Source organism: Ambystoma mexicanum, chromosome 10 (genome assembly GCF_040938575.1).
Source record: "Ambystoma mexicanum isolate Mex_15411 chromosome 10, UKY_AmexF1_1, whole genome shotgun sequence".
In the NCBI taxonomy this organism is placed as follows: Eukaryota; Metazoa; Chordata; class Amphibia; order Caudata; family Ambystomatidae; genus Ambystoma; species Ambystoma mexicanum.
This window is the reverse complement of record NC_090932.1, coordinates 427,112,221-427,140,100: the sequence shown is the minus strand read 5'-3', so window position 1 is coordinate 427,140,100 and position 27,880 is coordinate 427,112,221. Positions and strand designations below refer to the sequence as shown.

The 27,880-nt window shown below is 41.3% G+C and overlaps 1 protein-coding gene across 1 annotated transcript in view; it reads left to right on the top strand.

The window, feature by feature from the left end:
* Positions 1 to 27,880, top strand: part of LOC138492881 (period circadian protein homolog 2-like) — a 344,827-nt gene that overhangs the window by 124,009 nt on the left and 192,938 nt on the right. Inside the window, 6 exon segments of the mRNA XM_069620199.1 lie at positions 4,669 to 4,777; positions 9,915 to 10,040; positions 12,937 to 13,045; positions 15,866 to 16,058; positions 19,013 to 19,125; positions 26,241 to 26,474. Of these exon segments, the coding sequence (XP_069476300.1) occupies positions 4,669 to 4,777; positions 9,915 to 10,040; positions 12,937 to 13,045; positions 15,866 to 16,058; positions 19,013 to 19,125; positions 26,241 to 26,474 (884 nt within the window).

Here is a 27,880-nt window from a genome sequence, read left to right as displayed (position 1 = left end):
TGGCCTCTCAAACCTCCTTTAAACAGCCCAGCACCTCTTTCCAGTATGGCTGAGCTTTTGGCCAGCTCCACCACATGTGCCAGTACGACCCCATTTCTCCACAATCCATCCAACACATCAGATTTACGCCCACATACATTTTCGCCAATTTCTGTGGAACATATTGCCATCTGCTAAACAGCCTGTATTAATGCATTTTATATTGCATGGAGTTTGAGGCGTTCCACGTGTTATGGCAGATCTGTATCTAGTCAGTAAACTCTAAATTCAGATGACCATAAGGTCTCTTTAACAAACTTCTTTCACTGAATATAATGCATGTATTTTATAGGGTGGCAGTGGAGTTACATGGGAAATAAAAATAAAATGAATTGCTAATCACTTTTGACTCGTGTGACGGATGTGGCTGAAAGTTTGCAAAACAAAAGTTTGTCGCAGCTCCTCCCCCATTGCTCTCCCTGACTAGAAAGTTTTGTAAAGATTCCTTGAACAATAAAAAAGTTATTAAGAAAACCCTAAACATATTTTGGTCCTAGTCCCCATTAATTTTCCCATAGACAAATAAAGGTAATATTTTCCGGACCATTTGGACCAGGTTTGAAACAGCTGGGGCATGAAGCATTGACTAGTGATCCTTTTATGGTTTCGGGTTATTCCGTCCAGTACTGCCCCCTTCTCCAAAATAGATGGCTATCTCTTGGGTAAATTGCCAAGAAACTGGGTGTTTAATGAAACAGCCACCATCTTTTTTTTTACTCAATGAGAGCGATAGCAGTGGCTATGACCTCAGTTAGCCGAAAACGAAAAAGCAGGAAAATGCCATTTCCCAGTGAACTATTATGGAAATGCCCTTAGGCGAAAGGTGGGGGGCAGGAGGTGGCAGTAATAGGACACCAATTTCCATGTGGCAGTTGGAGGAGGTGTAGGGACTGAGTTTGCAATAACAAGCTTTCCTGTAACATCAGCTGTTGGAAAGAGCAGCCACTGCTACCCGACATCTCAACTGAAACTGCATCACAGAAACGACTAGTGTTGTGGGGGAATGGGAGTGGTCAGTGGATTTGAGGAGGCAATCAGGGAGTGAAGGGCACTGGAACATATGTGGGGGGCACTTGGTGAGGGTCTGGGAGGACAGGGAATCATTTATTTTTGCCGTTTTCCCGATAACCACGAAATAATAACCAAGGATATTTGTAGTTCATACCTGCAGTTATAGAAAAAAAATGAAAACAATACATAAATATATTTTTACAGCTATAGTGATGTCAGTGAAAAATCACTGGTCATGGCCAAAGGTCCTGCTTGATTGCCTGGATAGGGCGGGCATAGCCGGGTAGGTTTTACCTTGGTTTGCATCTTTGCTGTGTGATCGCTTTCTTTCTCCATTTTCTTTGTCCATGGTTCCTTTGTGTTTTAGGGCCCTCCAGTGCTGTGCCTTGTCCCCCACTCCTTTTAATGTTTACATCCAGTGATTGGGTGAGCTGTTCCACTCCCACAGCCTTCGATGCTATTCCTACACGGATAATAATCAGTTCATTATGAGGCCTGATCTTTCTCAGCTGGGGGATTGCCTCGAGGCCAAGGGATGGTGGATGGGCAACAACAGGCTGAAATTGAATGGGTACAAGACTGAGATCCTGATGGTTGGCCCCCCTTCTGCTACCGTTCAATGGACTTGGTCTTTCTTGGCCCCTTTCCTGTACTAGTTCCGGTGGTAAGAGATTTGGGAGCACCATCCGTCCAAATTGCACCCATACTTGCCCAACTGCCCCCTTTGTTCACAAGCTTCTTTTACCATCCAAGTTCCCAGTGTGAGGCTGGCACGTGTTGGTGAGCTGGCTTTTTCCATAGCAGCAGCCAAGCTATGGAACGTGCTCCCTCTATCTCTTCATGCCACTGCAGATCATTACTCCTTTCGTTGGTCATTGAAGACTCTTCTTCTCATTAAATCTTGACACTAACCTTTTCTTTACTGCCTTCTGATAGCTGAGCGCCAAGATGTCCTTGGACGAACGTTCACACTTAATAGCTCAGCTAACAGAAGGCCATGGGACTCCCATCCATGCAGTAACCGGGACTAACCCTGCTTAGCTTCAAATCGAGGAAGGTCAAGCTGCCATGAATCCCACATGAAAAGAGCAGACATCTCTGGATAAGGAGCTGCTAATACATGTAGAATTGCAAATCCAGCTTGCACGTGCAAGCCAAAATATAATAACATTTTGTTATATATTTATCATGCCCTAATATGGTTTCAAGATCTTCTATGTTCCCAGTGCTTTCTGAGAGACAATTTATTGGGCATTTTGCTGAATTGCATTCTGGTATTTGTGGTCTCCCAGTCAAGATGGGGAGAAAAATGCCATCATTGTACACTTTCTGCCTTACATAGTTCTGTGTATGTGTATGCGTACTTTTCAAATTGTCTTTATAAAACAGAGCATTGTTGAAAGCCAAAAATGTGGGGAGGAGGGGAAATGATGAGGGGGCAAGTAAGTCATGAGTATTTGCCCTGGATGTGGCAAGAGAGGTTGCAATCCTGGACGCTGGTGCAGTTATTTTCTAGCTGCTTTTCAGGGAACAAGTAAAGGACACTTTGGATGGACAGCGGGCGCAACCCCTCGGGTTTCTTTGAGTTTTGCAAGCTTGCTCAAGTATTTGGCTATCAGGATTTTATTCATGTTGTCATGTTCCCAGTGCAGACGCTTACTCACAAGACCACAAGCACTTGTCTCGTAGTGGGATTTTGTTTTCTGGGGAATATTTCAAGACTGATTGCTGGGTTTGAAATGTGAACACCTTTATACCATGCCAGCATATTTATTGGAACATTTCCTCTCTCAGGGTATTTTTCTAGTGTTCATGACTTTTTTAAAAGTCAATGCTATTTTGTCTTGCACCCTTTCTTCTAAGGGGAAGGCAAATTCAACTACATTTGTGTATTTCACTTTAAGGTATATGTTCATTTACTGTGCATATAGTCATGGGTGCCAGCTTTTGATTTTCACTATGGGGCAAAAATACCTGGGCATATGTTAGCCTTACTGCTGGTCATTTTTTTTCCTTTTTCCTTTTTCCTTGATGCTTACATGCGGTTAGTTGGGGGTTGTGCGATGTAGCACAGCAGTCACCAAGAGACCGGCCAAAAAACAAGAGTTTTGTAGCATGATGCTTAACCAAAGTGTGTGATCCTAGGAAAATAATGTAATCTCACTGTGCGTTGCCTAAACAAATTGTGAGTTCTCAAAGCATGCCATCTTCTATACATAACAATACCACTGTCAAAACAGATAAAAATCAGTCTGTGATTGATGAACGTCTTTGAGCGATGTGTTGCAAGTGTTAAATATATAGTGGGCACCGCCGAAGGTGTGCCGTATAGCCATGGCCAAAGTGGTCTGGTAGTGTTTTAAAATGGCAAGTGGTGTGGATAAAATCAATGGAATTACAAAACCCTTGAAATTCATCAAAACACGCAAAGTTAAGATGGCCGTAGCTGAATTTCCTGGGTTGTGTTGCAATACGTTTTTTACCTTAACTGATCATATCTTAAATCAAATACTATCCAAGCTCTACAGTGTGTCTTTTACTCTATTATTTGGTTTCGTTGTTGCTCTTTGGCTAATTGTCAGAGGATTAGTGCCTTTTTCTGAAATGCTCCTAGGGAGTCACAAAGAGCAGCAAAGAATGAGCAATCAGGTGACCCGGTGAGCCTCACCCGCCCGACCCCCCCCAGTAGCCTTGTTATTTTTTTCAAAACATGCTCATCTTGCTCCTCTATAATTGAATAAAATGTAAGTCTGGCTTCAGAAAGATTTTCCTTTGTTTTCAGACACCTTGTTAACTGCTAACAGATTGATTTGACACATTTTAAGTGTGCATTAGATAAGTCCTGGGAAAACATTTTGTAAAGTGCTTTGAAGGCAGGACAAAGCTCCTAACAGGATAGCGTTTGATGCTAGAGTGATGCTTACCGAAATCCATAGTGAAGATAAACTGAAAAGATGTAAAGACTACATTCAGCAATGCTCTGAATTCTTAAAATCTGCTTTTCTAAAGCAGCACAGATATTTTGAAATGTTGCATTGACGAGGACGTGGAGTGTAGGGTGACCAGACGTCCTGGTTTTTCCGGGACTGAGCCGGTTTTTGCTGCTCTGTCCCCCTTTCTCAAGATTATGTTTCCATTGGAAACTGCAGTGGTCCTGGTTTCTGGTAGTCGGTCTTCATAGCTGACATGCATGAATGCTCAGACAGAAGAAATGCTGCATTTTACAAACTAAGATAGTGTTAGTTTGTGATAAATTAATTATATTATGTGTTTATTTGAACAGTAGCCCTTAAAACCCCCTTCTCCTCCAACCGCTGCTGAAGTGTAGTGCCTTGACAGCCACTTCCAAGAGTCAGTCCTACTTTTATGTTAGTTGCCCTGTCCCAGTGTATTACTTTTTAAATCTGGGTACCCTAGTGGAGGGTGGCTTTTTGACTGCACAGACATCATCTGTTCATAGAAGCCTATTTCCATAGTTTGAGCCCATAATGCTAATACTCATGTTTCCTATTTAATAACTGTAACTACTTCTATATCCCACTTCTCTTTCTCCCATATTCAAAAAGTGCCTCATTTACTAAGCTAACCAATTGTGTATTTTCACCTTTGTTTGCCTAGGGGTCCTGTTAATGCAGATGTGTTTGCTGCTGTTAACTGGGTGGAAGATAAAGGCGTTCATACTGGCACTCAAGAGATCACCGAGCAGATTTACAGAATGTTACGACAGGTAAGATATGTTAGGACTGTTTCTCTTCTTTTAGATATTGTCTTTGTGTTTGCTCCCTATGTTTGTTCTCTAACAATAGGCACCCCTGCAACATTTTATCCAGCATCCGCCATAGTAGTATTTTGTCAGCCTCTCTTGCAATGAGATGAGATTTGAGTCAGCCTAACCCCAAGTCGCGCCCATTGTTGTGGCCAGAATGGCCTTTCTGCACAGCGTACCTGGTGATAAGCTTATGTGATCTTCTGTTGCAATATGTTTCGTGACACGGATGAACATGATTTACAGTCTGCATGTATTGAACATGTTGAGGAGACATACATTGCGTCACTTTACCTTCTTTGATGTTATGGTGTATGTTATATTTGTCTTCTTATGTTACGTTGCTCTACAGGACTTGTTCATTTACAAGTATTGATACACCTAAGCTTCCCTAAACACAATATGGTGGAACTGAACAAGGAAGAATCACATATGTTATTACCTCCTTCTGGAGACCCAGATGGTGATCAATCTGCCTAAGCAACACTCAAGAGAGACAAACAGAAGCATGTTGATTGCATCATGACCACTGGCATGTGCTCTGCCTGATAGATGACTAAAGAGAATTCCACAACTTGAGGCTCAAAAGGAAAAAGGACTTCTAGTGTAACTTGTCAGTCGGACTTTAGTAAACAGACTTTAACACCATTAGCTGAAATATCACACAGTGTGACGATTTGAGAAGGGCGATAGACAAACACTGCAAAGGATCATGTGTACCAGCTCAGTGCCTTTACACGCGTTTCTTTTCTCTCATGTAGGCAATAGTGAGACATGATTCCAGTGGTAATCAGCTCCTTACATGATACCTTTAGCAGAATTCATGTAGCAAACGTCTGCACATTAACTATTTGCCAACTCTTTCTCAATCAGCCTTGTATAGATGCCCTTGGTATAATCCAATCAAAATAAATAAACATATTTAAAGACATTATCCAATTTGGATACATTAAAAGTAGGACTAGATTAGGAAATACAAAACTGCAGTCCATAAAAATACCTAATGTTTCATCTTCCAACTGGTTGCACAGTAAGGCAGAATACTTTGGTCAAGATGTCCTTAGAGATGTTGAACAAAATGGCTTCAGCCTTGGCCTCCAGTTGATCAATAATGATGTGCAACTAATGCCACGCACTAATGCAACTTCACATTCATCTGTGATCTTGGGCACATTCTGTGTTAATCAATGCATGAGTGCATCGATATCAGTGATGTCTTCAACCTAATGGTGACAAACCCCCATTTTTGTATATATTTTGGTTGCTGTATGGCTTCTCCATTAGGCAGGTAGCCATGTTCTAATGCCCCCTAGTACACAGTCCCACTGCACAATTCTAGGCAAGAAACAGACAGTTTGATTTAAAATTAAATGTATTTAAATAATTGGATCAAAGTGGTCCCCAAACTGTATCTAGGGGATGCCACTGCAGTATTACAGAATCACAGGAGCCTGTCTGCAAAAATGAAAATAACCTACCTGCATTAAACTCAATATTTCTCACACACAGTCATCCATAATGCACATTTCTTATGTTAAATTTTGAACAGCAATAGGCATTCTAAAACATAATTCTGCCTCTTATTGGCCAGTTTGTTCATATTCTTTACATACAAAACATTTCCAAATAACACATAGGGCCTCATTACACGGTAGGCGGTAAGGGTTAACGGTCACCGGTAATGGTACCGTTGACCGTTAACCCTTACCGCCTTACTACGAGGTCCCTTAGCGGGTTGGTACTTTAACGCCTGCTTTTAGCAGGCGTTAAAAACCAACCCGCTAAGGGACCTTGGTGCTAATTACGGCACCGCAAATTTGCGGTACCGTAATTAGCACCTTCCCCATTCCCATTATGCCCTATGGGGCAAAAATGGGAATGGGGAAGGGCAATGGTGGAAGGGGGAATTACCGCCCGCCAACCTTGGAATAGGGCGGTAATTCCCCTTTCCACCAAGGCGGTGCCGGTATTTTACCGGCATGGACCAAGGTGCTATTAGCACCTTGGTCCACCGCCTACCGTGTAATGAGGCCCAAAGTGTTACATTTATCAATGATACAAAGAAACACAATAACACCTGTGATGGCTGGAATCGGAGAACCTTTGCATGTCTCATATGTCCCATGTAAGTATGGTGCTGTGGGCTGTAATATGTGTATGTAATTTCAAAGTATGTTTGTGCTGAATTGCATTCAAATTTAGCAGGTTTGGGACTAGGGATGCAATTTCTCTTCTAACTGAGCTGTCCCATTTCCTTGGGGCCCTTCACCTCCCAGGTGATCCACCTGGGTAATACCACCCCAAGGGTTAGGATCAGGTAGCAGCTTCCTTCCCCTGGCTGCCTGCGAGGAGACTTTAGGCAGGGATTCTGTGAGGACTCTGCAGGATTCATCACACAACACAGCTCAGAAATATCTTTTGGGCTGGACTGAAATGACATCTCACTTGATTTTTATTGCTGGGATAAACACACTGTACATTTCCCTTTTAATCAATGTATTGTGATATCACCTTCCAAAACCACCCTTCTGGGACTTATCAGGAGAATAGTTCTAGAGAGCATCTATCATCTCTTTTGGGGAATTATTATACTCACTTTGAATTGATCATCTTTAATGACATGGAGTTAGCAGAGACCATCTCAGATTATAACTATAATTATAATTGTTCTTTTATAATGCGCTTAAAACCAGCTAGTGCGTACTAAACGCGGGATCAGGTTTGGAACCTGTGTTGTGCTGCATTGTCTTGCTTCCAAGACAAACACGTTGCCCCAGAGCTATCCTTCCTCGCCTGGAAATATCTCAGTCAGCAAGGCCCCCTCCTGATCTACCTCCAGGAAGTTAGGGCTGCCTCTGGTCAAATTGATTCCATTTCCCTCATGGATAGGGACTTTTCATCTAGATAATTCCATATTTAGCACTCATCCAGTAGGAACAAGTGATGTTTTTCCTGCAGATTTTCACAGAGTCAGAAATCTATCTCTTGTGTGCTCCCACTTTTTAAAGTGTAAAAATGTTCCCATTCTTATGTCATGATTAGGTCACACTATGTCATTTGCCTGATCTTTCCAAAGGCCTGCCCCATAGTCAGACGCTCCTATCGAATACAGCCCCCAACTTTCATTGTATGTTCATATTTCTATATTTTAATACTTCAAAAGTGAAATAGTTTTTATTCCATAATTCACGCTGGAAACCTGCCACCTTGATGAGATATGAACTTCTGTAATCTGTACTCACAGCTGCACGTTACAATTACTGAAACTGCACTGAATCCGCAACTGGGCCACTCACTGATCTCGGTCCTTGGCCCAGCCACTCTCCCCTGCACTGCCTCCCTGGCAACCCATGAACTGCAGGACTGTTCTCTGCACCCCTACAGCCCCCCTTCCGAGCACTTGTCTGCACTTACCTTGCACTTGCCACCAGATGGCCTTTAGTATTTCTCTTGTTATTCTACTAACCCTGTATTGCACTTTCCCCTCTCCCTTTCACCCTTGCACTTTTCCCTGCCCCCCTACCCTTGCACTTGCACAATCTGAATGACACCTGGCCTAGTAGGATCGTTGTCTGTCTCCCCTTGTTTCCCTCGTCGCGCCTTGAAACACTTGTGTATATGCGCGTTACAAATGCCATATCATATCATCATATCACGTCTGGGTATGCAGCAAAAATGTATAGCATATTTATTCATAATTTATTACATATGAATAATTTGAAGAATTTTTGATAATCAGTGGAATGCAAATTTGTTATCAAATTAAAGAGGAGACTCCTTTTTGCAATGCACCCAGTCCCATTTTTGTAACTGGTACGGCTTCAAAGTTATGAGCCACATGTGTGTCTTTATATAATGTAATATTTGAATCATGCTCTGCATTTGGTCTATATAATGGTTTCAATGAAAGATTCAATTGAAATGATATGACAGGTCAGCGTTGTTCTGCTGCTAACAGATGGCTAGTTTTATTGCTAAGCAGAGTTCAACAGGTCCCACCTTTAATGGAAGAATTTACTTTTGCAGCTCCACAATAAAACAAACATATTAAGACCAACAGAAGCTATTGGAATTTTAAGTTATTTTTTTAGACTTCCCTGGAAAATTCTGCAAAGTGTGGGGACTAGTTTGCTCTGATGTGAAACTCTGTTCAATTTGAAATCAGCATAATATCGGGCTGAAGTGAACACAAGAGTGATTGAAACCAATGCAAAAAGAATGATTGCTTTTCAACATGTATGCACTGTAAGATATTATGTACAGTCCATCATGTTTTTATAAACTTTGTACAGTAATCCGACATCGATTGAGAAAAGAAATGAAACATTGTATTAGAAAGACTTTAAAGGAAGCAATCATTAATTTTCTTCACTTGATCAACCATAGGGGAACTGAATAAGAGCACCATTCGGAGCACTTGACAACATTCTACCACTTGACTTTTCTGTCCTTTTAAATGCTTTTTCTGTAACACAGGCAGTGTTCTGTGGTTAGTAGAATTACATTTGGACAAAATTGGGTTCTTGATGCTTTCGAATGTACAGTTCTATTGCGGCAGGCACAGTTCTCCATGAATACAGAGAGTGTTTTTACCTTGCAGCTTTTCAGCATTTCCTGCTGTCAATTTAAAGTTATTTAAACTCAGTCTTGGGGTGAAATGTACTGAAGGTCCAATATTGTTCCTAAGATGGTTTAGTTTGTGGCGATATACGTACCATATGGTGTGTGATGTCACTCAGGCCGATAGGTGACCACCTGTATGCCACAGGTTCCCCCTATTGACAGTAATGGAAGAAATATTAAACAAGTGTAGCAGGGAAATGCACTATTCACTTTGAATAAATGGAGTCTTCATTTGCCTTTGATTCTCTCCACAACACATTCTTTTGAAACAAATACTTCAGATAGTTTTCGATTAGCCCTAAACCAATTCACAGATCATTGAAAATCATTCTCACTTAGCCCGATTGTACTAGAAAGTAATGTTCTATGCCCTTTCCCACACATTCCCACTGGGAATCACCACGTGAAGATACTTTTATGTGTAAATGTCTTCTGATTAATGTTTCACTTATACTGTGCCACATATGTCTTTTAGCCTGTCCACAACAGTGCTTCAAGTGGCTATGGGAGCTTGGGCAGTAAAGGGTCTCGGGAGCATTTGATGAGTGGGGCATCATCCTCTAATGAGATTGCCGAAGGAGAAGATCTCAAGGAAAAAACAGTAAGCATTCTTTGTTGTTTGAATGAATAAAAGGAAATACCAGCATGCACCCACTGTAAATGACACTTTGAAATCAGAAGTTGGAAAGTTTCTGAGGAGAAAGATTAAACTGGTGCTGCCACTGAGGTATTGTCACAGGGTATTGGTGCCCTTACCCAGCATATTATCAACTTTTATGAAACCTTCCTTTTTATTTTCAATGCCATTTGCATTTGTATTGTTAAATGTGATAACCAGATGTGTACCTTGTGAGAAACCTGAAGGTGTCTCACCCGCTGGTTCCCGGGGATCTGTCAACCAGGTGGCCAGGACACAGCCATCGCTTTTGCATCCAGTTCCTGGGGGTGGACCAAAGCGGGAGGATCATCTGGATGGGGGGTCTTTAGGGAGTGGGAGTTGGACACCGGATGATGAGATGCAGTATCCCCATCCCTGTAACACCTTTTCCCCATTGTTTCAGATAGGATACTTAGGATCTCAACCCCTCCCACCCCCCACCCTCCACTTTTCCTGACACAAACACAGTCTCGCGGAAAGCTCACTGTGAGAGAAAATGGACTAACACCCAAGCCGTACACCTAACATGTCCCAACTCAATGTTCAAGCAGAGTCAGGCAATTACTGATCATTACACAAACCTGACTTCCATCACACTTCCCCACATGGATAAAAGGTGGAGCACAACATCACACTCTGAGCAAGGCAAAGCACACAAGGAAGCAGCAGTTCCAAGATGGAATTTTATATGAGGAGAAAGACAGCAAGACCAGAGATGGTTGCAAGGAGGGAAGTACCCTTGGCTTTTTCAGAGGAAAACCGTTACTTTCACAAGCCTTCGATAATAATAAACATAAGACCTGGAATTAAAACTGAAGAAACCTGCATGTGTGTTGGAGGTACCCGGGGCTCTCCTGCGTTGATAGCCAAGGCTGGGAGGAGCGTTTGGCACTGTGGTACTGTCCTTGGCTCCTACATCAAAGCAGCGCCAGTAAAGTCAGCATAGCCGGTGAGACGGGAGACTGATAGCAGTCGGTCTGTGTTAGAACCAACGTTGCAAGTGGCAACTTTGTATGAAGAAATCTGAAGAGAACAGTGTGTGAAGAGTATATGACGAGCAATGTGAATATAATTGAACATTAATGGAGTGACAGAACTTTTTGAAACCAACATAGATGCTGTATACCGAGTGGTCCGGCGCCACGTATGTGCTCATTCGAAGGTCTTTGTTAGGTATCCAACCGAGAGGTGGCAAATGAAAAAGGAATTGTGGAATAGAAGTGGTCCTGCAATGGGTCAAGCTAAACACTGTGCAAATTCGAAAGACGATCATTTTATAAAAGGGCTCTGAGCCCAGGATCTGAGCCCAGCTGAAGGGGATACAGGGTGAGGAGTGAATCACCTGAATTAAGTACTTGTAAGAGGAAAGGAAATTTGTGTTTGTTTTGGTACATCAGACTCGCTGAATCAAAATACTTTGATTAATAAAGAGACTTGGGCGCAGAAGGTCCTGATGCTGGTTATGGAACTGTATCCTCCTGCCGAAGAAGCCAGAGAGTGTGCTATGCTCGAGTGAACCGCCTTGTCCTGTGCTGGAAATGTGGGGAAGGGAGGGCAATGGCCTGAACATCCTGACATATCATTTTTGTGAATACTTCTTTCTTTGTCATAAACACTACCCCCACACTATTTGTATTTAGAGGTAAGGATTTGCAATAGCTTTAGTATATGCCCTTTTATTTTGACGAGACTCCACTAGTACTACATTATTATTATTATTTTATGGTCGTAGATTGCTCCCATCTGTAGATTTAGGATTAGATAGGCATTCATCACGCCCTTGTTGAAGTTAGATAAAAACAGTTGAACTGTGGTCACTTGTCTGTCTTACTGTTGATACCATGCCTTCCTTACATGCTGGTGTGATTTAGATGCTCATGGGTTGTTTTGTATGGCTGAAGGGAATAAAGTTAAAAGCTGATCTGGAGAAGGAAGATCCAGTGGTTCGATCATCTTGCCTTGTATCGAAATCTGTGAGTATTCCACACATTCGTTAGAAAGGAGTAATGTATTGAGCTAACTTTACACATACAGAGCTCACCAAACCTAGGGGAAGCTATTTTGTATTCTAATGAATAAAAGCCTGCTGACCTGTACGTAATTGCCAGAAGGCAGTGTTACGTTTTTGCAGTTGATTGTGAAAAACACCATTTAGGCCACTTCAACGTTCTGCCCTTTAGACCCAGTTCAACCACACAAGGAGGCATAGCTTATTTGCAATAACTGGAAGCACGGAAAGACAGTGATCTTTTTGGAGCCTAGGGATGTGTTCACAATTTCTCATCAAACATATCCTGCTGCTCATGTGATCCCTTGTGGGAAGCACATGTTCTATGTTTCATTTCTAGTAAGCAGATTCCATTGTGGTATCGTTGACCTATATCTGTCACTTGGTTGAGGTGCACATGCCTCACACCTCTCAGTTTAGTATCTTTTGCCTGAGGTGGAGTGAGATATTTCTCTCTCGGTACTATAAATGGGTGACTAATCATGCCATGAAGAGTACTGTTGATCCATGTGCATCTCCACATCACCAACCCACCTAACACTATTAGCCTAACTCCGGCCTTGTTTCCTTTAGCCCACTGAGTAACAGATTTTGAAAGCTAAGTGTGAAGCTCTCATTTGATGGAGGAGTTTGGGTCATGGCAAGGCTGTGTAGTAGCAGCAGGCCACTCATCTTTAATGTTTACACCATTGTTCACAGGTTCCCATTCCTTCCATGACACTGACATACCACATAAAGTGGTAATGTGATTACATCTCCATACTTAAGAGTGCTGGGGTACCTAGTAAAGGTAACTTTGTTTCAAAGAATGACTAATTTCTGTCCTTCTAGAGCACTCTTCAGGAAATCTGCAAAGATGTGCACATAGTCAAGAATCAAGGACAACAGGTGTTCATTGATTCCCGAGCAAAATTACAACTTAAGAAGAGGCCTATTGCAGGTATGAAAAACATGGGTAAAGAGTGCTTTTGCCTTGATATTGTGCCTCTACAAGCGTTGTGGGAAAATGGCAGCAGTACAATTTGACAACTTGCACCTTATACCCTTCAGGGCTGGAAACTATCGCTCAGAATGTCTTGTTCCTTTTATAGTTAGTCATAAAATCTCTCTTTTGAGGCTGTAGTATTTTTTAGAACCTCAATCGACTAGGATGTGATACATCCGGTGTCTAATTACATTGACTGTGCCTGGCAGTTGCAAAAAAGACATATGAATTTGATTAATTGATGTGAAGAATACCTGTGTACTTGTTTACACTGTGCTCTTAAGTTTTAACTTTTAACTTTGTTTTTAATTGTTGTTTTTGTAAGATGTATTGTATTGATGGCGTGTCATGCTTTTGTGGATATGTACTTTTATTTGTACTTTAAACCAAATGTCAGCCATAAAGTTAGTACGTACATGGGTAAAGATGTGCCTTTTCTGAGAAAAATTTGACTTTTTCTAACACTTGTTTTGTGCTTACTGTAAATGGTCTATGCAACATTGCAGTAAATGCCAGTCACCTGTTTTGATATTGAATGATGTTACACAGTGTAGAGACACATCTAACACACTGTTTTTATCCTCCTTTTAGATTTGGTTATTTTTTCTCTTCATGTGTGTTTTGCAGGATAATAAAAACATGTATAGCTAGAAGATGTTCTAACTCTGTTTAGTATGTTTTCATAATGATGTAATATGGTGCAGTTAAATACAGTATTTGCATTGTAGTTGTGAAAAAGTCTAAAAGCGTTAATCAAAATAAATCTAGCAGACAAAAGCAAAATTGTTTGAGGCAAAACTCTTTATGCTGTGTGCATTCCAGTGGGAACAATTGAACTACCGAAATGACAAGTTAATTGCAACATTAGGAATCCTTTGATGCCCTCTTCTCTCCAATTCCATGTCAGCTTGCCCTCCCTTCCACTTCAGAATTATGTAAATAACGGTACTCAGCAAAGCCCTCCACTGGCTATGACTCGGATCTTCTCTGAAAGAAAGATAGTCTGCTGTTCTCATCCTCACACTGCATATCTCCCGCAGGACATAACCTCTCTCTCTCCTAACTTTCACTTCTACTTTCTAACCAAGCACAATATCACCACCTTCAGACCTCAGCTCAGCATCTAGTAATTGTACCTTCTTGTGAATGTTACACTGGCGACCCCCCACCTCTGATCCAAGTGTATCCATTTCAATGGGTATTCCCCACTTTTACAAATCAACCATTTGACCGAAATTGCAGTTTTAACTTTTTTCAATGCAAATAAAGATAGTTGGTGGGTTTATGTTAGGTATATAGAAAGGGTGGGGTGTGGGAAGGCAATGGGCGTCCCCCCCCCCATTTTGTGCGGTAAGGAACCCAGCAAAAACAGTAAAAAGAAAAATAGGTGAAATGTAATTGGGCTAAAGAATTCGGGGAAAACTCATAGATCCCTTCCATGAACCTCATAGATCCCTTCCATCAACTACACTACAGATAGTGTAGTTGATAAACCCCTCCAACTACACTATCTGCAGGGATACCCAGCCATGAACTCCCCTTCCTCCCGCACTTAATGTTATGACTGCACTATCACTACATTTCACTACAACTGAAATGATTATGTGAATTCGCAATGTGGTGTCTGTGGTTCATTATTATCCCAAAAAACTATTTCAAATTCTTACAAATAATCACACATACTACTTTGTGAGTATTCATGCACACATTATATCAGAAACACTCATCACAGGGGAAGAACACAGTATTCAAAGTACTCACACAGATGTTTAATTTGCTGGCTTCCTGCCACTCCTTTCTGCAGCACACTGCTCTATACACCATTTCAATGAAATGTGTGGCACACTTTTATCTTATGATAGATTTTCAAAATATAAAGATAAGCTGGAACAAACTATGCTTGGTGCGACACTGTCAACAGCGAAAGAGATACACACATCCTTTTCATGATTTGTATTCTTTAATGTTTGTATTACTACCACACCTGTCCCAATTCTCTTGATGTATCATTAATGCTACTTGTTTTTTGCACTGACATTTATAAGGAATCAGCTGTCAAGATGGCACTGGTTTCAAGTTAATGCCACTTTACATAACTGGCCTTGTTTAACTGAAAGTTGGTGTGGTTGCTAAGGCCCCTCTTTCTACCAGATGCTTATGTTTTTCATCACAGTTACCCCAAAATTGCCTTTGCCATTAATCATCCGTCATTATATTTTATTAGTGACATCCTAGAAAAGTTCTCTGACACTTAATACTCCAACTAGCCCATTTGTACTACAATACAACCACATATTGTGGTGCAATTGTGCCGTTGTCTTACCGAGCATCAGATTTCTCCACCCTTTGCTTGACTAAAAACTACAGGGCCATGAGTGTCTTGCTCGTGCTGGTTTGTGTGGGAGACAGTAATATTTATCGAATGAGAGATCTTTGCTGATGGATAACTGTTTGGATAGGGGCCATGTGTGATGAGCTGCATACTGTGGGATCCTCTGAACTACAATGGACAGTAACATTCCTGATGTGAAGCTGGGTGTCACTGCTAGGGTGCAGGATACGATTATGTTAGTCCATAGTACTGCTCACCTAAATCTTTTAGGACCTAGAGTTCCATAGAATGGGGATAAAATTTAACACTACCCACTACATACAACAATTGGTTAGCCAATGCTATGAGAGTACATTAAATGGTGCATGGTTTTGTGTAGGGATCACTGATATTTTATACATTACAGAACAGCATGAAGTGTGAGACCATTTCTTTTGTTTTAGAATTACCTGATAGGAGGGTATGGGATACAGAGAAGAACAATGATTTTAATGAACAAACGAGTGATTTCATTAAGTACATTGAAAGGGATGCTGCATGCAACACAGCTCAGAGCACCATGGTGTCCACTGGTCTGACCTGTAAACTATCTGCATACTCCTACCAGCAGATCAACTGCCTTGACAGCGTTATCAGGTAAGCAGCACACATTTTGACAAAGTGAAGCACAAGTCGTTTTGGGGTTTTGGTACTCTTCTGGAGCACACATTCTATATATAAAGGTGTTCTCACTTAAAACCCAGGATTCCCTTGTAAAGAGATGTGTACAGTTCTTACAACACTAGTTTATGAAGCAGGTTTCAAATATTAGTTTTCAAGTTTGTAGCTTTCTCTCCTTATCGTTATCAAAAGTATTCAGCAATTTGACTGAGTTCAAACTTGACCGGCATTTATATCGCCCAAACAGTCTCTCACTCACTCACAAGTGACCCGACCTGCAGCAACGACGCGGTCTACACCTCAGCATCCTGTAGTCACTCAGGCTTCTCGGACTCAACGGGTCGTTGTCTCCAGGTGCTCTCCGTGTCAGCAGGCTCGCTGTGGCGGTCACTACTCCTGGCTCGGAATGCCTATCCTCCTTGGCTGTATGGAGAGCGAGTCTCCCTGACTCCAGGAAGTATGCAGACCGGCTCTGCTTCCAGTGACCTCGCTAATGCTACCGCCACAATCAGCTTCCACTGCAACGACTCTGCAGCTTGTAGGCGCTTCAGGCATGCGTCTCTCTGGCTTCACCTCTAGCTTCTTTGGCAAGCATTCCATACGTAATTCTCTTCTTCCTAGCCTCACCTGAGCGGGCTATTTATACCATCCCCATGGCATCCGGTGTAGGCAATGTTCATTCATTATGTGACAATCTCGGTACTGCATCCCTCCATAGTGGTGTTTCTTAGGGAATGATCTTCGGTTAAACCATGGAAGGGATTGACAACAGCCTATAAAGGCTTGGGAAATGGTGGACTTATTGTAAAAAGGGAAATGAAGGATACCGTGTCTCACCCAAGGGTGCCTCCTCCCGACCCCCCAAGTCCCCTCCACCCAGGTGATCCCACCTCGCATATCCACTCCCAGGGTAAGGATCCAAAAACAACAGCCTTTCCCTGGCCACCTGGGGGGAGGATATATTGGGGAAAGAAGTGAGGATGCCCTCAGATTCCTCACATCTGTCAACATCAGCTTATCTCAGTGCTGCCTGATGATTTTATATATTTTCTGATTTAATGATCTCACATTTTATGGTTGGGTGACCAATAATTATACCAGAGATAGGTGGATGAGGTGGTGAGGTGAGGGGAGGTTGAAAGAGATATTCAGGAGAAAGTGAACTAGACCATCAAATATGGGGAAACGATTATTGAGAAGGTGGTTGTAGGGGAGATATTCAGGATATTTAGGGTGAAACGTTCAAGCAAGAGGGGAAGAGGCACAAGGAGGAGGTTGGAAGGAGACACAAGAAAGCTGGAGGAGAGCAAGAGAGAGGGAGAGGGGGGATAGAGACAGAGAAAGTGAGAGAGAGTGATAGACAGGAGAGAGAAGAATAAAACATCTGAGGGAAGGAGGCACAATTAAAAGCGTGGAGATACTAATGAGGAGGAAGGCAGGCAAGACCAAGAGGTGGTAGAAGAAGCAAAGCTAGACACTGTATTAAGGAGCCCATTAGAGAAGGGCCTGTAAAGATGGTTTTAGGTAAAGATAAGGAAATATTGATAGCGAGGAGGTGAAGGATCGAGAAAAGGGTGGAGGTTTGCACATGTGGTAAAGCATTGAAGGTGAATCGGAGGAGCAACATATTGGAGATTAGGGGACAGGAGGTCCAGGAGAGATCCCCCTTGGTATGAGATTATTGCTTCCCAGCGAGGTAGAAGGTTAGGATGGCAAATGAACCCAGGAACCAGAGAAAGGTAGGTGGCAAGAAATCTGAAGGAAAGCCTATAGGTAAACTCAGGTTATTACTCCCTTTGTGGAAGCTCTGTTTTTTTAACCATTTCCCTTCCTGAGCCTCTACCTCTATTCAGCCCAGGCATGCGAATGCGCATGGGCCCTGGAGACATAGGAAAAGGGGTCTCCCAAGCACCCTGGATTAGAAGCAGAGGACCCGAGACTACTGATCAACAGTAGAAGAAAAAATTACTGGGACATTAAAAACATCATGGGCCTCATTACGAGTCAGGCGTTAAGGGTTTTACGGCGCCGTAAACGGTGCCGACCCTTAACGCTTGATTACAAGGTCCCTTTGCGGGATGGTGATTTTAACGCCTGCTTTTTGCAGGCGTTAAAAACCATGCCGCAAAGGGACCTTGGTGCTAAGTACGGTGCCGCAATTTGCGGCACCGTACTTAGCGCCTTCCCCATTCCCATTATGCCCTATGGGGCAAAAATGGGAATGGGGAAGGGCCATGGCGGAAGGGGGAATTACCACTCTGCCAACCTCGGAATGGGGTGGTAATTCCCCATTCCGCCATGGAGGAGTCGGAGAGTTACCGGAATGGACCGTGGTGCTATTAGCACCATGGCCCATCCGCCAGGGTCGTAATGAGGCCCCATGTCTATTAGTGACTATGAATTGATTACCTAGGCTGGGGAGGAAACCTAGACTGATATTTCCAAAATAATACCCACACTGTTGAACCCTATGATACTCCAATCTTTACTGTTGCAGTTTTACAATGCATTCTCCTAATTTTGTCCAAACCTGTAAGTAACCCTTCTAAACCTTTGTTTAAACATACAGAAGACAGATCAAATCATGACTTTATTAAAGAAACTTAGGCCAGTAACACATGTAAACATGTACATATGTCTTACATTTTGCTATTGATTAATTAGATAATGTTGATTGCTACAAGACAAATTAAAAAACTAGAAAGAAGTTAGGCACTGATTTTAGTATTGATCAAATATCTTCTTCCCACTAGATGACTGCATCAAAATTATGGTTATCTAGGTGTTTTATTTGTAAAGTATATTTTTAAAGCAGGGGGAATTAAAATTGTCCAGTATAGTGTGACTCATTAATTAAATGTCTCATCTGCCCTTTTGACTACTTGCTCTGTTTTGCCCTTACATTGGTGTTATCTTTCTCACATCTGCAGATATTTAGAGAGTTGTAGTGTGCCTGTTTCTGGGAAGAGGAAATGTGAACCCTTAAGCCTGACTGTCTTTGAAAAGCAGAAAAGCGCTGATATCACCATGAAAAGATGTCGAGGTATTACATTTTATTTTGGGAATTCTTTCTGTAAGAATGTCCATAACAGTGTTACAAAAGAACAGGTTCCTACTTTCATGACTGTCATTTAACATAGGCAAAACAATCTTAATGTGGGTTTCTGAAACTTGTTTACTGCTAGCTCGGCACATTTACAGTGTTAGCCTTCAGGCAGAAACAATGCAATTGTCTTTGTCTAACTCATTTTAATAGCATCCGTTGCAAATCCTGAATGTTCTTCTTTCAATTAGTATAGCCCAAATAGTAGAGTAACGTTTTCAAAAGCAGTGATCAGAGTCAATGCCAATTTGTACCAATCCAAATGGTTGTATGTGACCATCGCTCAATGAACATTTTTGAGAAAATGTAATTGCGCTGAGGCCAATTTGGTATTTCTTGCAAGTTGGGTCAGACCCCTTTTCTCCCTCCTCCTACTTGCTTCTTAGTACACCCACAGGGCCCCTGTCTTTCCCTTGTCACTCAAACCACAGCCCCCTTCCCAGCCGTTCTACCAATTACTTTCCTTCTAACCGACCTGAACTTTCCCACCATATTCCGAATCCCGCCTCTTCCCCTTCATCTGGCTGCCATGGTCGACTTCTGATCAGTTTATGTTCATTCACCTTCCTATGCTCAGGCCACAGTGAAACTCCTTACTCCACTAAATGCAAGGGGTTCTCATTCCTCATAGTACATTTCAGAATGCAACAGTTTGCAATTCCTACTATTTTACAATCTTTTTTTCACACTGATGAGTCTTCTTAGGGGGTTGTTTGCTGTGGAGGGGTGACACCCTCCAAACATGATTTATTTTTCCATTATACATGCAAAATATGTACTTTGTAAATTGATACTGCCAAATTTTATAACCAGGAAACCTCTAACAGCATAAGGCTATATAACTTGGCCCTTGATGTAATGATTGCATAAGAAAAAGTGAACAAATATTAATTTTATTTATCGAATTACAACCACAGTTGTGTGGTCTTGTGCACATTTCAAGGCATTTTCTTGTATGTGTTTAAAACAATTAAAACACTGTTTTTGTTGTTTTTCTTTTAAACTAAAAACGTGTATTAACTAAAATGGTTAACAAATACATATGTAAAATAGTTAACAGGTACAGGTCCTATTATACACCTAGTACACCAGCCCATTTATCGGAGTATCTATGCATAAATAACAGTTACTATGGGTTTCCTTGCTTTTCTAGCTCAAAGGCATTGAAATGAATAACATTTATCTGGGTGTGTTTTTGGTCCTATCCATATTAATTAGGTCACTGACCAGTAAGAAAAAACACAAATACTTGTTAGTAATTGTATTTCTGCTTTTCTTGCTATGTTTAAAAGATGCATTCTACTGATGAACATTGTTTATTTACAATTGAGATTGTGACTAATTCACTTTTTTTTAAATACAATTATTATAATCATTGAGTTTGTTCTTGATATGGTTGTTGATGGTTTAAACATTTGTGGTCCAACACTTTATTCCTTGTGTTTGCATCAATTGACACATTTGTAAATTACTTTATTCCTTGACATGTTTAACTATCTTTGTGATGGTTTCATCAGGTGTCCTTATGTCTCCTTATTATTGCTTCACTATGCTACAGAATTGATCTCAAGACATTTATATGAAAAGAGATACATAACAAAAAATATACCAATGTCAAATAAGGTTGAATTGCAAGATAATGGGCTGTTTTGAACGAATAAATAAGTTCAAAAGACGGGCAGAGCATTTTTTTTTAAAGAAGAACATGTCGTTTGAAAATGTGGCACAGTCTGTTAAATTTTGAGAGATAACTCTCCCGGTTGTGATGACTCTCGACCCGTTACCACCACTTGCGAGGGTGTTATGAAATTTCTCCTTGGGTGTAGTGTGTCACTGACCTTACGATATTTATAGTCTAAAGCAGAGATTTTCCCAACCACAAGCATTGAGTGCTAAATGTGCATTAACAACATATATGTTCCTGGAGTGGAACCTAATATAATGCAGATTTTAAAAAGCTAACATTTTACACATAAGGCACATAAAGGCTTTGTTTGCTTAGAATGAAGTATCCAAATGTGCTCATGTTACCATCATATTAGAAAATTGCAAAATCTGCTAAATTAAAGTTAGACTCCTATAGCTGTCTAACTTGTTATTGTCTTCTTTTTGCTATCCTCCTCCATTACTATTTGCATTGTTTCTTCATGCATTCACCCTCTTCTTTTCCACGAGCTGGGAAAAATAAGATATTATATACTTCCCATTTGAATCTTGCCCTCTTTATTGCTTCCTGTCTATCTCCTTTATTTTAGTCAAACCTCATAAAGGATATCAATGAATATCCTGGGGGAGGGCTTGCTGAGTATTTTTGGCTTTGTCTCCATTATGCTTTGGAGCAGGTTGTTTACAAAGCTCGGGAATGCTCCAGTAGATGCCTCAGCACCTTCCACCTTTTTGGGCAACCCTTTAGTTCCGAGGCTTTTCTGTCAATCCCTGCTTTCTCTCTTAAACAATGATCCCTCACTATTTCTGCTGCTCCTTGGAACTCCATGTATGCCTTGCTGTTGTATTTCAGTTCACTCTGACAGTATGTTAGCCATCTATCAATTGTGCCCAATGTGCAGCATAGACTTCTCAAATCCTCACTGATATTAACCATTGTGATCTTAATATCTTTTGCATCTTGCTATATTTTGCACTTCATCATCAGCATCTCATTTTCAGACCATGCATGGGCTTCCTATATTTTATTAGATGCTGGGGGTTTCTAGTTTCTGCTTTCCGTTGGGAGTTGGCAGTGATATGTGCCTCTATGCAGGTGCGGGATTAGGAGAATTGGGAGTAAATATGGTCCTTTAAAAGGTTCCAGTTAAAGGAGCTAAGCTCCTAAACTGACATCTTCCTCTCTGTCAGGTGTTCCGCTTCAGCATTTTTGTTTAACCAATCCTATATCTTAGCCTTCTCATAGAATCCGGCACAAGGGACAGTATGATCCTGGTCAGGGTGCAAGCACAGGGAAGCAAATGGCTGTCCAAAGCACCCCTGCTAGAAACCTTCTCACTTATTTTAGGCATCCTTCAATACAGGTGTTAGTGATGTAACCCCTTTCCTGAAACCCCCAGAAAACAAAAACAGCTGCACCTTCCTCAAAAAGCGTTTTGTAGAAATCACTTCAAACGTTAATTGACAATCCCTTGTGACCAATCCGAGGAGTTGGTCACCTCTCTGCAAGGGAAAGCCAAACCCTCACCCCTTTTGGGAGTAGGATGCTGAGCCTACTAAGCTTAACACCCTCTAGGGGACAGGGTAAGTAGGATTACCACCCTTCCCCTCCGAGACTTACACCTTTATGGGGTAGGCAGGAGCTAAAATGTGTGACAATAATGGCTGGCTCGGCTTTTGACTCAAACTTCATTTCATTCTCTTTTGGGAAAATAGCAGTACATTCGAAAAACCCATCCTTCTGAAGTCGCATCAGGCAAGCAACCAATCAGGAACAAGTATTCACACAGCCGGTGGGCTTTAATTATGCTGCAACACACATTAAGAGGAGGGATCCTTGGAGAGGCGGTACGCCAGGTGGGGCGTCTCACCTGTAGGTCCACGCTAGGTGAGTGCAACGCGGCCCAGTGGGAAAGAAACCAGTGTGGGTTGTGGCAACCTGAGTGAGAATGGAGTACCTCTGCGGACCAAGAAAGAGCCTGGAGGAGGAACCGCTCACAAGTTCCCACAATCGGTAAGTGGGAACCTGGAGGAGATGCCCACAGCTGCAGAGTCAGTTTAGTAGTCGGGTAAGCGTCTCTGTGGCGAGATGAGAGACAGTCAGCTAAAATAGCCCTTCCAGGGAGTGGTGTAAGTAAGATACAGGTGTGTGGTGCCTTCCGAGGAACAGGAGGCAGGCTTTAAGGCCAAAGTAAGGAACCCCAGAGTATCAAGTAGGAAGGAGACAGTCTCCAGAGTGGGCAAATGTTGGGAACACCTCAGAGTAGGGAGTATGAAGGAGAAGGACCCCAGAGTGGGTAGAAACTGAGAATATCACAGAGTGGGGAGTATAAAGGAGAAGAGCCCCAGAATAGGGAAAAAAACAGAAAGAAGTCCTGGTGTGGGGCAAAAACAGAGAATCTCCAGTGTGATGAGAGAAGACCGAGACAAACCCCTAATCCGGGAAACATTCACGGAACCCAAGAGTGGGGATAAAGACAAAGACAAGCCCCAAACCGAGGAATGATCTGAGAAACCAAGGCAGAGAAAAGCGGGAAGGAACCCAGATGCTCCAGAGTGGGCAGAAGTACAGAAGAAATCTTTAGAATGGAAGCACACGGAGAAACCCCAGAGTGGAGAGAGGGACTGGGACACAAGCCCCAGTGTGGCGAGAGCACAGATAAGTAGTGGGGGGAGAGAGCAAAAGTGACGTTAAAATAGATCTCTCCACTTATTTGCTCTCCAGTGTAAATGGTGGGTTATGAGTTGCTAATTTATGTGCATGCAATTTAATTGCAGGCGAAAATTAATTGTATACAAATTCTGCAGTTTGAGTCTTAAAAACAATGCTATATTTTAGAATGCACAAAATGTCAGTCTGCACAACCAACCAAGGAGAATGGTTTGAACGCCAACAGGGAGAGGAAAAGATGGATAGAACCCCAGACTGGGGGAAGGGGAAATACAAAAGATAACGATTTGATAGGTTTACTCAACAGGTTAAGTGTTTCTCCCTTCTCATATCATTAATAGAGTCCCACTGTGCATTTTTAAGATTGAGGGGTATATGGGATTTACAGTCATATAATTTTTAAGGGAGTAGAAATGACACAATGTTTTCATTCTTTATTGACTAGATATATGGGCTTTACAGAACAGATATTATCAGACTTGTCTCCATATGACAGCCTTATGTTAACTATTTCTGTGAAAACACTTTGGGTACGGTTTAGTGTGATTATAATTTACAAAGAACTGTACGCATATGCCATGAAATGCTGTTAGTGTCATAGCTCAGAATTGTATTTTGTGTTGGATTGAAATTACATCCCACTTTATTTTAAATGCAGTGAGAATGCACAGTGCATTTGCCATTTAATCAATGTATTTTTTTATATTCACTTCCCAAACCAACCGCCTTTCTTGGATTTAGCAGGAAAATTAAAATGATGGCTAGAGAGCTGCTATCGTTTCATTAGCGGAATTATCATACTCAGTTTGTATTTTTCTGTAGAGGTGCATAGCCAGCAAAAACCATCAAATGTTCCAAGTGAATTCTCAGGCAGCAGGCCCCTCTTGATCAGCATCCATTAAGTCAGGACTGCCTCAGATTACCTTCTCTGCAGGTTCTCTTGTAGACAAGACTCATCTCCTTAGACTAGTGATCTTCCAATCTGAGGCTTTTAAATTGGTCTGTCTCATTAATTCATCCATTCAATAGGAATGGGTGATGTTCTTTCTTGCATCTTTTTCAATGTCCGAATTCGATTCCCTGTGTTCTCCCACTTTTTAAAGTGTCAAATATTCTCATGCTTATGTCAGACTTTGTGGTTCCCCTGATCTTTCCATTTGCATGTTTTATAGACAGACACTCCTATATAATACACACCCCCAATCTTCATTGAATGCTTTCAATTTCTATATTTGTGACCAAAAAGGGGTGGGGGCCCAATCTACTCCTAATGCGTGTTACTGCAAATTCGTTTTTTGTTCCATAATTCACTGTAACAAACTGCCACTGAAATATGGATTGCTGTAGTGTGTCATCACATATGCACACTTGCACATGCGACATTCATTTGTGTAATGCATATTCTTCATTTTAATAATTTGAATACTCCTAGGAAATGCTAATTTTGAATCCAATTAAAGAGGAGACTAGTTAGCTTTGGAACACTCCCAATCACATGTTTGTAAGTCAGTTCCAGTGTTATGAGCCAAAAGTGTTTCCACTCATACAGTAATATTCAAATCATGCCCCATGAGCAACATCTCATGCTTCTGCACATGACTCACAAAATGAAATGGGTTCAGTAAATGATTGATTCAAAATGAGATGACAGGCCTGCTTTGTTCTACTGTGCTAGCGTTACACATGGCAAATTGTATTGCTTTGCAGAGTTCAAAAGGTGCCAGCTAATGATGCTGACAATAAAGAGGAAACAGGCTGCAACCATCTGATGAATCTCCATCCACTCTGCAAATATCATTTCTTTTGGTATTTTAGCTTGTCTTTTAAAGAATCCTTGGCAGATTAGTCCAAATGGTGGGGGCTGGGTTGCTTTGTGTTCAAACCACGGTAAACATAAAGTCAGCAGAATATATGGCTGTTAAAATTAATATGAATGTTATTCAACCAAATACAAAACCATTGCTTTTCCATGAATTTACATTGTAAAATACTATTTAAAGTCCACCAAATTATTATGTGCTTTGTTCAATAATCTGACCGTTGTGCAAGAAATGAGTACACTGTTCAATTAGAAAATATTTTTGCACATTGGGTCTTTGAACACAGAAAGTTAATTGTGGCTCCATTGTTCAGGTACAGTAGGGAGCCTGCATAAACTTGCCATTCAAAATACTTGGCAACATCCTATCACTTGATTTCTGAATTTTAAAACAAATGCCTTTGTAGCACTGGCTGCCTCCCCTGCGGGGTGGGTGTAAGGGGGTAGATTGACCATATTTCTGATCCGTTCTGGCCTCTTTGCACTTTTAGAGATGGAGTTCCATTTTAAACTAGAGCTTTAGCTTTCTGCATCCCCTGATTTCACTTTAGATTTGTAAAAACCTAGCCGTTAGGTGAAATGCACTTATAGGCCAGTATGGTTTCTAGGACACTTTGTGGTAAAAATCCCCCTTTATTGAGCATTGTCTCCCAGGTGTGCAGTACATACCTGCATCCCACACATGCACCAGATTTGTAGCAATTGCCTCTGAGTCTCCCCACAGAATACTGCATTCCACAAAAACATATTATGGCCTTTCATTCCTAGCTTGACTAACACGTTAATTTGCATCCTTGATCAGGTTTATTGCGTGACAGATGCTTATTCTCCCAATGTTGTGCTCTCTTTGTGTAGTCTGATCCTTGTTTAATTTTTAATGCACAATTTTCTCTCCCGAAGATGAGGAAGAGCTTATACAGTCTTTCATGGACCCTGCAGTCTTGAAGACACCTAATAAACTGAATGCCACTCCAGTAGTCGGTAACCCACTACCCCCTTTGGCTTTACCGGGCAAAGCAGGAAGTATTGTGTCTTTCACCAGTCAGTGCAGCTACAGTAGCACCATAGTTCATGTTGGGGATAAGAAACCACATCCTGAATTAGTTATGGACCTTCTCATCACATTTCAAAAGGGTATTCCAGTACAGATGGTTAACTGTTGATAGCCTTAATTTGAGAATTATGGTTTTCACATTGGCTAAGTGCTGGGGTGAGAATGAGAGTGGGTTGCATTTTCTGAAAATGTTATTGTACATTTATTTTCTCAATGAAGAGCAGGAGGATAATAATATTGTAAGGAAAGGTTTGGAGTTTGGTAGGCGGAACTCCCTCACTCCTGCGCACTCCTATTTTTGGTTTGGTACTTTATTACGACCTGCAGCCTAATATTGATTGACTGAAAATTAAATGGCAAACTTTTATATAGACTTGTAATTTATTGAAAAATGTAATGAAAAACCACTGATTCTACCAGGTAGCATGATTGAGGTAATTTATAATATATTGAACCGATCATTGTTGAAAAAATCTCTTGGTTCTGGTATGAATATCATCTGTTTAGAACTTTGGAAATACACCCTTGATGAAAATATACTTTAGTTGGTTAACATTTAGGTTTGCAAACCTCTTGTACATATATCACAGTAAACAAAATTGTAAGTGTTCAAAGAATGACTGATAACTTTGCAATGGTAATTCATTGCTAAAGCCCAATTTGATTGGGCATCCAAGGTATTTTATACTTGTAGAAAGATTGTAAAATAAAATGTGCTTTCTTTAGCTATTGAGGTAATGTATTACTATCATTACTTCCCCCACCAATGGGCAAATTGTTTCCTTTGCACCTTCGAGTAATTTGTTGGCCTAAAATGTGTACATAGGACCAGATCCTCTGCTGCTTTTTTCAACACATCTTAAAGCCTTAAACAGGTCTTGGGAATGTTGGTCTTATGTGGATCATGATGTAGGCTTAAATCAGAATATGCCTCCCCATTATGCATTCATCTTTAGATGTGCTTCTGCTCTCAATCTATGCTGTTCTATACCTCTGGTGACATAATGTTGGCACATTTATGTTTTGAATTCACACCAACTATGTTGCTTGGAAATGATGAAATGTTTTAAACAGTTTGGGTGCTATCTCACATTGGTCTAATTTGATCCTTGGGAGGTCTTTAAAGTTGTTGTGCATTCAGGTGAATTTGCAGCCTGGGCATTGTTTCCCTAGTGTCAGATGTCTTCTGCCATTTCAATTCCTTCTCCAATGGATCCTCTGTCAGGATGGGCCCCAGTATCACAGAAGCATTGGGGTTCTTGTTGAAGTGATTTATTAGGGACAAACTAGACAGTGGAGACAAAATAATGAAGGGGTTTGGATCAAAGGTGTCTGTCAATGTCCCCCTTACTGCCCAATGATAAGGATGGTTCCCAACATAAACTTCCAAGCAGTTATTCTAACCACAAGGAGGGGTGGGATTGTTAAATATCTCCTGCAGTCTTGTACGTTTTCCACTAACAGTCCTCAGACTCCTGCCCAACTC